Source organism: Salmo salar, chromosome 10, assembly GCF_965601325.2.
Source record: "Salmo salar chromosome 10, fSalSal1, whole genome shotgun sequence".
NCBI classification, from domain to species: Eukaryota; Metazoa; Chordata; class Actinopteri; order Salmoniformes; family Salmonidae; genus Salmo; species Salmo salar.
In genome coordinates, this window is record NC_138300.1 from 125,419,354 (window position 1) to 125,430,000 (window position 10,647).

The 10,647-nt window shown below is 47.1% G+C and overlaps 1 protein-coding gene across 2 annotated transcripts in view; it reads left to right on the plus strand.

Annotated features, from left to right (window-relative positions):
* Positions 1-6,049: 6,049 nt before the first annotated feature.
* The window catches only part of myrf (myelin regulatory factor), a 110,957-nt gene continuing 106,359 nt past the window's right edge, over positions 6,050-10,647 (plus strand). Inside the window, exon 1 of one of the 2 annotated variants that reach the window (XM_082957477.1) lies at positions 6,050-6,926. In XM_082957477.1, the coding sequence (XP_082813603.1) occupies positions 6,881-6,926 (46 nt within the window). In that variant the 5' untranslated portion in view covers positions 6,050-6,880. The remainder of the gene's footprint in view (positions 6,927-10,647) is intronic. The other variant, XM_082957478.1, reaches the window with a different exon arrangement.

Below are 10,647 nucleotides of genomic sequence, written 5' to 3' on the forward strand. Positions count from 1 at the left end.
TGTATGGGGCTGTAGATACTGTAGGGGGCTGTAGATGCTGTAGGGGGCTGTAGATGCTGTATGGGGCTGTAGATGCTGTAGATGCTGTAGGGGGCTGTATTGGGGCTGTAGATGCTGTAGGGGGCTGTAGATGCTGTAGGGGGCTGTAGATGCTGTAGGGGGCTGTAGATGCTGTAGATGCTGTAGGGGGCTGTAGATGCTGTAGATGCTGTAGGGGGCTGTAGATGTTGTAGGGGGCTGTAGATGCTGTAGATCCTGTATGGGGCTGTAGATGCTGTAGATGCTGTATGGGGTTGTAGATACTGTAGGGGGCTGTAGATGCTGTAGGGGGCTGTAGCTGCTGTAGATGCTGTATGGGGCTGTAGATGCTGTAGATGCTGTATGGGGCTGTAGATACTGTAGGGGGCTGTAGATGCTGTATGGGGCTGTAGATACTGTATGGGGCTGTAGATGCTGTAGATGCTGTATGGGGCTGTAGATACTGTAGGGGGCTGTAGATGCTGTAGGGGGCTGTAGATGCTGTAGATGCTGTATGGGGCTGTAGATGCTGTAGGGGGCTGTAGATGCTGTAGGGGGCTGTAGATGCTGTAGATGCTGTATGGGGCTGTAGATGCTGTAGATGCTGTATGGGGCTGTAGATACTGTAGGGGGCTGTAGATGCTGTAGGGGGTGTAGATGCTGTAGGGGGCTGTAGATGCTGTAGGGGGCTGTAGATGCTGTAGGGGGCTGTAGATGCTGTAGGGGGCTGTAGATACTGTAGGGGGCTGTAGATACTGTAGGGGGCTGTAGATGCTGTATATGCTGTAGATACTGTAGGGGGCTGTAGATGCTGTAGGGGGCTGTAGATGGTGTAGGGGGCTGTAGATGTTGTAGGGGGCTGTAGATACTGTAGGGGGCTGAAGATACTGTAGGGGGCTGTAGATACTGTAGGGGGCTGTAGATGCTGTAGATGCTGTAGGGGGCTGTAGGGGGCTGTAGATGCTGTAGGGGGCTGTAGATGCTGTAGGGGGCTGTAGATACTGTAGGGGGCTGTAGATGCTGTAGGGGGCTGTAGATGCCGTAGATGCTGTAGGGGGCTGTAGGGGGCTGTAGATGCTGTAGATACTGTAGGGGGTTGTAGATGCTGTAGGGGGCTGTAGATGCTGTAGGGGGCTGTAGATGCTGGAGATGCTGTAGGGGGCTGTAGATGCTGTAGATGCTGTAGGGGGCTGTAGATGCTGTAGGGGGCTGTAGATGCTGTAGATGCTGTAGGGGGCTGTAGATGCTGTAGATGCTGTAGGGGCTGTAGATGCTGTAGATGCTGTAGGGGGCGGTAGATGCTGTAGGGGGCTGTAGATACTGTAGGGGGCTGTAGATGCTGTAGGGGGATGTTGATGCTGTAGGGGGCTGTTGGGGGCTGTAGATGCTGTAGGGGGCTGTAGATGCTGTAGATGCTGTAGGGGGCTGTAAATACTGTAGGGGGCTGTAGGTGGCTGTAGATGTTGTAGGGGGCTATAGATGCTGTAGGGGGCTGTAGATGCTGTAGGGGGCTCTAGATACTGTAGGGGGCTGTATATGCTGTAGGGGGCTGTATATGCTGTGGGGGACTGTAGATCCTGTAGATTCTGTAGATGCTGTAGGGGGCTGTAGATACTGTAGGGGGCTGTAGATGCTGTGGGGGACTGTAGATGCTGTAGGGGGCTGTGTGGCCCGTAGGGGGCTGTGTTGCCGTAGGGGGCTGTGTGGCCCGTAGGTGGCTGTGTGGGCCCCGTAGGGGGCTTTGTTGCCGTAGGGGACTGTGTTGCTGTAGGGGGCTGTGTGGCCCGTAGGGGGCTGTGTTGCCGTAGGGGGCTGTGTTGCCGTAAGGGGCTGTGTTGCCGTAGGGGGCTGTGTTGCCGTAGGGGGCTGTGTTGCCGTAGGGGGCTGTGTTGCCGTAGGGGGCTTTGCGGCCCGTAGGGGGCTGTGTTGCCGTAGGGGGCTGTGTTGCCCGTAGGGGGCTGTGTGGCCCGTAGGGGGCTGTGTGGCCCGTAGGGGGCTGTGTTGCCGTAGGGGGCTGTGCGGCCCGTAGGGGGCTGTGTTGCCGTAGGGGGCTGTGTTGCCGTAAGGGGCTGTGTTGCCGTAGGGGGCTGTGTTGCCGTAGGGGGCTGTGTTGCCGTAGGGGGCTGTGCGGCCTGTAGGGGGCTGTGTTGCCGTAGGGGGCTGTGTTGCCCGTAGGGGGCTGTGTGGCCCGTAGGGGGCTGTGTTGCCGTAGGGGGCTGTGCGGCCCGTAGGGGGCTGTGTTGCCGTAAGGGGCTGTGTTGCCCGTAGGGGGCTGTGTTGCCCGTAGGGGGCTGTGTTGCCGTAGGGGGCTGTGTTGCCCGTAGGGGGCTGTGTGGCCCGTAGGGGGCTGTGTTGCTGTAGGGGGCTGTGCGGCCCGTAGGGGGCTGTGTTGCCGTAGGGGGCTGTGTTGCCCGTAGGGGGCTGTGTGGCCCGTAGGGGGCTGTGTTGCCCGTAGGGGGCTGTGCGGCCCGTAGGGGGCTGTGCTGCCCGTAGGGGGCTGTGTTGCCGTAGGGGGCTGTGTTGCCGTAGGGGGCTGTGTTGCCCGTAGGGGGCTGTGTGGCCCGTAGGTGGCTGTGTGGCCCGTAGGGGGCTGTGTTGCCGTAGGGGGCTGTGTGGCCCGTAGTGGGCTGTGTGGCCCGTAGTGGGCTGTGTGGCCCGTAGGGGGCTGTGTGGCCCGTAGGGGGCTGTGTGGCCGTAGGGGGCTGTGCGGCCCGTAGGGGGCTGTGCGGCCCGTAGGGGGCTGTGCGGCCCGTAGGGGGCTGTGCGGCCCGTAGGGGGCTGTGTTGCCGTAGGGGGCTGTGTTGCCGTAGGGGTCTGTGCGGCCCGTAGGGGGCTGTGCGGCCCGTAGGGGGCTGTGCGGCCGTAGGGGGCTGTGCGGCCCGTAGGGGGCTGTGCGGCCCGTAGGGGGCTGTGCGGCCCGTAGGGGGCTGTGCGGCCGTAGGGGGCTGTGCTGCCGTAGGGTGCTGTGTAGGCCCGTAGGGGGCTGTGTGGCCCGTAGGGGGCTGTGTGGCCCGTAGGGGGCTGTGTGGCCCGTAGGGGGCTGTGTGGCCCGTAGGGGGCTGTGTGGCCCGTAGGGGGCTGTGTTGCCCGTAGGGGGCTGTGTGGCCCGTAGGGGGCTGTGTTGCCGTAGGGGGCTGTGTTGCCGTAGGGTGCTGTGTAGGCCCGTAGGGGGCTGTGTGGCCCGTAGGGGGCTGTGTGGCCCGTAGGGGGCTGTGTGGCCCGTAGGGGGCTGTGCGGCCCGTTGGGGGCTGTGTGTGTAAGTTTCCTTATTGATTCCAATACAGTCCTAGTCAGAGAAACAAAGCTTTATTTGCATCCACAACTTAATTCAAATATTTTTTTATTTCATGCAAAACTGAGTATTTAAATGTAAAAAATCCTTATAAAAGTCTGAGATTAGATTTGAATAACAAATGTTACTTAGAGGCTGATTGTACTGCATGTGAAGGAAACACATGGGACACAGTTGGATCTATACTGATCTGTTCTGTTCACGTAGTTTAGAGTCTTAACTCCAGTAGATACTGATCTGTTCTGTTCACGTAGTTTAGAGTCTTAACTCCAGTAGATACTGATCTGTTCATGTAGTTTAGAGTCTGAACTCCAGTAGATACTGATCTGTACTGTTCACATAGTTTAGAGTCTTAACTCCAGTAGATACTGATCTGTTCATGTAGTTTAGAGTCTTAACTCCAGTAGATACTGATCTGTTCTGTTCACGTAGTTTAGAGTCTTAACTCCAGTAGATACTGATCTGTACTGTTCATGTAGTTTAGAGTCTTAACTCCTGTGGATACTGATCTGTTCATGTAGTTTAGAGTCTTAACTCCAGTAGATACTGATCTGTACTGTTCATGTAGTTTAGAGTCTTAACTCCAGTGGATACTGATCTGTACTCTTCATGTAGTTTAGAGTCTTAACTCCAGTAGATACTGATCTGTACTGTTCATGTAGTTTAGAGTCTTAACTCCAGTAGATACTGATATGTACTGTTCATGTAGTTTAGAGTCTTAACTCCAGTAGATACTGATCTGTACTGTTCACGTAGTTTAGAGTCTGAACTCCAGTAGATACTGATCTGTACTGTTCACGTAGTTTAGAGTCTTAACTCCAGTAGATACTGATCTGTACTGTTCACGTAGTTTAGAGTCTTAACTCCAGTAGATACTGATCTGTTCATGTAGTTTAGAGTCTTAACTCCAGTAGATACTGATCTGTACTGTTCATGTAGTTTAGAGTCTTAACTCCAGTAGATACTGATATGTACTGTTCATGTAGTTTAGAGTCTTAACTCCAGTAGATACTGATCTGTACTGTTCACGTAGTTTAGAGTCTGAACTCCAGTAGATACTGATCTGTACTGTTCACGTAGTTTAGAGTCTTAACTCCAGTAGATACTGATCTGTACTGTTCACGTAGTTTAGAGTCTTAACTCCAGTAGATACTGATCTGTTCATGTAGTTTAGAGTCTTAACTCCAGTAGATACTGATCTGTACTGTTCACGTAGTTTAGAGTCTTAACTCCAGTAGATACTGATCTGTACTGTTCACGTAGTTTAGAGTCTTAACTCCAGTAGATACTGATCTGTACTGTTCATGTAGTTTAGAGTCTTAACTCCAGTAGATACTGATCTGTTCATGTAGTTTAGAGTCTGAACTCCAGTAGATACTGATCTGTACTGTTCATGTAGTTTAGAGTCTGAACTCCAGTAGATACTGATCTGTACTGTTCATGTAGTTTAGAGTCTTAACTCCTGTAGATACTGATCTGTACTGTTCACGTAGTTTAGAGTCTTAACTCCAGTAGATACTGATCTGTACTGTTCACGTAGTTTAGAGTCTTAACTCCAGTAGATACTGATCTGTTCATGTAGTTTAGAGTCTTAACTCCAGTAGATACTGTTCACGTAGTTTAGAGTCTTAACTCCAGTAGATACTGATCTGTACTGTTCACGTAGTTTAGAGTCTTAACTCCAGTAGATACTGATCTGTACTGTTCATGTAGTTTAGAGTCTTAACTCCAGTAGATACTGATCTGTTCATGTAGTTTAGAGTCTTAACTCCAGTAGATACTGATCTGTTCACGTAGTTTAGAGTCTTAACTCCAGTAGATACTGATCTGTCAGTGAAGGAAAAAGAAACGTCCATTCCTGTAACTACAAGTGTAATTGTACATTATTTAGAGTTTGTATTTTCAAAGACAAATATTCAGAATCTTTTAACTTCACTTTATTACCTTTAGTGTTACAGGGACAATGCACAGTAATCAACATTACATGTGCCAGGTTTAGCCAGCCGGCTCATCTGGGCAGGTTACTTTGTATGCAAATATTATTAGATTAAACTCATTTGCCAAAAATATGAACATAATTACAAGAGAGAGGCCAGTTTATGGTATATAGTCTATAATGAAAGGGATAAATACAATCAGGGATGAGGTGAATTCTATTTCAATTCCAGTCAGTTCAGAAAGTTAGCCAAATTCCCATTCCACAATTACTTCATTGAAAAGCATTGGAATTAATTGGAATTGACCCCAAACCTGACTACAGTGATAAGAGAACTAGCAGAAGAAGGCATTAGTCCTATTGGGGTGAACCTGAGAACATAGCCAAGTCACTTTGGATGCGCATTCACAGGCCTATAGACATATTTCTTATTATGACTGTCATTACAAATATCCTATGTTATAGTTGTTGTAACTTATATAACAGCTAGCATTTCACGTGCACTACTTTCACGTGCACAAAATGACGTGTCAAATAGGACAGTGTTTAGTCGACAGTAGGCTACTGATGTCATCACAATGTAGAAATCACATCCATCCCCCATGGTGGATTTAACACACCTCCTCTCTTTCCATTCCAACACACACACACACACACACGCACACCACACACACACACACACACACGCACACCACACACACACACACACACACACACACACCACACACAATCACACACACGCGCGCGCACACACACACACACAAACATTGCAGTCCAAAAAAAAATCTAAGTGATGACGTTGAATCAACGTGGGAAACGAATTTGATTTGCAAAAACTCATAAAATAAAGGGGATTTCGTAGATTTTATTTTGTTGATTCACTTTACTTGACAACTCAATGAAATGTAAATCAAAACCTAACTGACGTCCGTGCCCAGTGGGCTGGCCCCGTGGCCCCGTGGCCCGGTAGGTCATCCAGAGAGGACAAGAGACGACGAAGGGGAGGGCATCTACAAGGAGCGGAGGAAATCAAGGGCTGGACATTAATAACTATCGTAAAAGTTTCCCCGAGGAGTCCAACTTCGGTATATATCGCTGTAATCAATGAGACAACGAAATATATAAAAAAAGAAAAATCGAACAAAATCGAAGAATTACTCTGTAACAACAGATAATGATAGATGGATCATTTTCCAACGCGGAATTCGCGTTGTGCGTCCTCCCTATGGCTATTTGTAATTAGGGCCACCACTGAATGAAGAAATAATGCTTCCTGTTGTCTCTTATGTGGATAGTTGTTTGTGTTTAAAAACGCTATTTTTTGGAAGCGTTGACGCGTTTATCGAATATGAGCCTATTTATAAGGGACTGGAATAAGTTTGTCAGGTGTTAGCTGTTGTAACCCGATAGGAATCTCTCTCTCTTCTCGCCGAAGAGTGGAAGTATGTGAGATGATCATTCCACGTTAGGACTATAGTTGCCCATAAAAAAGCAGAGACATTTAGACACGCCGCTGGTCCGGACTACGGGATGTACCTGTGAGTTGACCCGATATATATAACGGCAACTGTTTCCACCGTACTCATACGGAAGCGTGTCGTTGATGGAGCTTAATAATAGTGGGACCCGCTAGGATGGACGTGGTTGATGAAACCGAAGCGTTACAGAGATTTTTTGAAGGTAAGAAACAATAAACATTTATGTATAATATAGGCTATGTCTATGGGGTTGTGTTTACGTTTAAATGTGCGTTGGAAATCGAAATAAGGGCCCGGGTTGCACCTGAATGAATCGCACCTTTTGTCACCAGAACCCACACACCTGGTTTGGAATATTCTTATCCAAAGAAAACATCTGTGGAATCTGTCGAATACATTTGAGAGATTATTGTTCTTCTCTTTCTTTCTTAAAAATGTTCTCCCAATATCATATATCATATAGCCAAGGGTAATGATAATGCTTTATACTGTATATACTCGTAGCTATGGTTAGTGCAGTGTGTATGTACTATAATGTAGTTTCTTTATGTTCAGCAGTGATCATGGACGACTTTCACTTGACTTGATTTTTTTTTTTATTGAGTTTAGTTTTTACAGGGACAATGCACATGAATTAACTTTACCCTGTCCCAGATTTAGCCAGCTGGTGGCTTATTTTCAACTGCAGTCCCTGGACAGATTTATTATCAGAGCTGATAGTTTAAACATGAAGAAGAGAGAGCAGACAGAGTATTGATTGTAGCCTGGGATAAGGATGTTCTTATGACCTTTGACCCTTGATTTGGCCCCTAAGTGAGGATGATAAGTTGTAGGAGATGGAGAGAATTGTGAGTTCTGAGGAAACAAGGAGAGGGTGGAGTTGTATGCAACATTAAGATAAATTACCTGAATGTAGCATTTTTTTTAGTTGGCCCAAACTTAGCTCCAACATGAGAAAACGTGTTTGCTCAATTTATCTCATATGTTAATTCAACTAAAAAAGATTATTATTTTGGCATTTTACCTTTAAAAAATATATTTACCTGTGGAAGTAGTTACACACACAATGTTTTAAACTGATGTATTTCACACACGTTGATGATTACATTGTGCATGCTAATTTACTGTATACAGTCATTATAATTCAACATATCCTCACCTGGGATTTGAACTCACAACCTCTTGGTTCACAGCGTTCCTATATTCCTGCTACGCCACCACGACTGTGTCAATGACTGATTACACCTGTATTGATACACTTTGGACTTCACAGTAAATCTCAGCTCTGTTAAAAGTACACTGAAGAAAAACGATTTTATTTTTCATAGTGATTTATTAAGGAGTAACGTTAAAATAGAGTAATTATGCCCCACAAACATTAGACAACTGTAGAGAAAAAAAACCTTACATTTCTTAAAATTAAATCAAATTAATGATGAGAACAGTCAAAATTAACTGATAATTGACACAGACATGGTGTTATGAGGTTGTGAGTTCAAATCCCAGGTGAGGAGATGAATTGAATGATAATTCATGTATAAACGAACAATGTCATCATGTATGTCAAAGTGTGTCAAACAGGTAATGTTGGAAACATAAGTTAAAAAACACTCTGTCAGTGTGCAGCGGGTAGGACGGAATCAGGCGCAGGACACAGAACTGAGTAAAAACGTACTTTACTCGAAATAAATCGCAAACTAATTCCATACAGGGAATAATAATCCAGCTCGACACCAAAGAGCGACCACTGAACAAAGATCAAACACGCACAAAACCATGTGGGAACCAGAGGGTTAAATAGGGAATACATTATAACATAATGGGAACCAGGTGTGTACAATCAAGACAAAACAAATGGAAAAAGAAACGTAGATCGGTGGCGGCTAGAAGGCCGGTGACTCCGACCGCCGAACGCCGCCCGAACAAGGAGAGGCACCGACTTTGGCGGAAGTCGTAACAGTGTGTAACTAGTCCCACAGCCTTTTAAAGGTAAAACATCAAAATAATAATCATTTCTAGTTGAATGAACATATGGAACCAATTCAGCAAAAACATTTTAAGTTGACTGAATGTTAGCCTACATTTTTTTCAAGTTGGAACTAAGTTTTGGCCAATTAAACATTTGTAAGTTCAGGTAACAATTTGACCGAAAAGTTACAGTGGACCAGCTACAGTGTACTAACCTATTATGGACCAGCTACAGTGTACTAACCTATTATGGACCAGCTACAGTGTACTAACCTATTATGGACCAGCTACAGTGTATTAACCTATTATGGACCAGCTACAGTGTATTAACCTATTATGGACCAGCTACAGTGTACTAACCTATTATGGACCAGCTACAGTGTATTAACCTATTATGGACCAGCTACAGTGTATTAACCTATTATGGACCAGCTACAGTGTATTAACCTATTATGGACCAGCTACAGTGCATTAACCTATTATGGACCAGCTACAGTGTACTAACCTATTATGGACCAGCTACAGTGTACTAACCTATTATGGACCAGCTACAGTGTATTAACCTATTATGGACCAGCTACAGTGTATTAACCTATTATGGACCAGCTACAGTGTACTAACCTATTATGGACCAGCTACAGTGTACTAACCTATTATGGACCAGCTACAGTGTATTAACCTATTATGGACCAGCTACAGTGTACTAACCTATTATGGACCAGCTACAGTGTCTGTGTATCAAATGCCACCTGCCCCAGATTGTAATTTATAGTGGACCGTTTCTGGATAGCGTAAACAACAGTAAATGGTGTGGATACAGGATTGTGTTACAAACCAAACAACTATAAGTGTGTTTGCTCTTGTTCCTCAGTGGCACAACGACAGCTAGGAGACCTACAAAACAACCTTATAGTTGAACACTCTTCTTAGAGTCATCAAAGTGCATGGAAATGACTTAGGAACTGTGGACACTTTGGAGAGGTGTGTGTGGCCACTTTGGAGAGCTGTGTGTGTGTGGACACTTTGGAGAGATGTGTGTGTGTGTGTGGACACTTTGGAGAGGTGTGTGTGGCCACTTTGGAGAGGTGTGTGTGTAGACACTTTGGAGAGGTGTGTGTGTGTGGACACTTTGGAGAGGTGTGTGTGTGTAGCCACTTTGGAGAGGTGTGTGTGTGTGGCCACTTTGGAGAGGTGTGTGTGTGTGGGCACTTTGGAGAGGTGTGTGTGTGTGTGGCCAGTTTGGAGAGGTGTGTGGCCACTTTGGAGAGGTGTGTGTGGACACTTTGGAGAGGCGTGTGTGTGTGGACACTTTGGAGAGGTGTGTGTGTGTGTGTGTGGACACTTCGGAGAGGTGTGTGTGTGGCCACTTTGGAGAGGTGTGTGTGTGGACACTTTGGAGAGGTGTGTGTGTGGACACTTTGGAGAGGTGTGTGTGTGGACACTTTGGAGAGGTGTGTGTGTGGACACTTTGGAGACTCCTATTAGTAGGGTGTGGCAGGCAGCCTAGCGTTGGGCCACTAATCGCCGGTTCGAAATCCCAGAGCCGGCAAGGTGGAAAAATCTGCCATTCTGACCTTGAGCCAGGCAGTTAACCCCCAATAACAACTGTTCCTTGGGCGCGATGTTGTTGATTAAGGCAGCCCCCCCCCCCCCCCCCCCCTGCACCTCTCTGATTCAGAGGTGTTGGGTTAAATGTGGAAGTCACATTTACGTTGAATGCATTTAGTTGTGCAACTGACTAGGTATCCCCCCTTTCCAACTGACTAGGGACCCCCCCTTTCCAACTGACTAGGTACCCCCCCTTTCCAACTGACTAGGGACCCCCCCTTTCCAACTGACTAGGTACCCCCCCTTTCCAACTGACTAGGGACCCCCCCTTTCCAACTGACTAGGTATCCCCCCTTTCCAACTGACTAGGTATCCCCCCTTTCCAACTGACTAGGTATCCCCCCTTT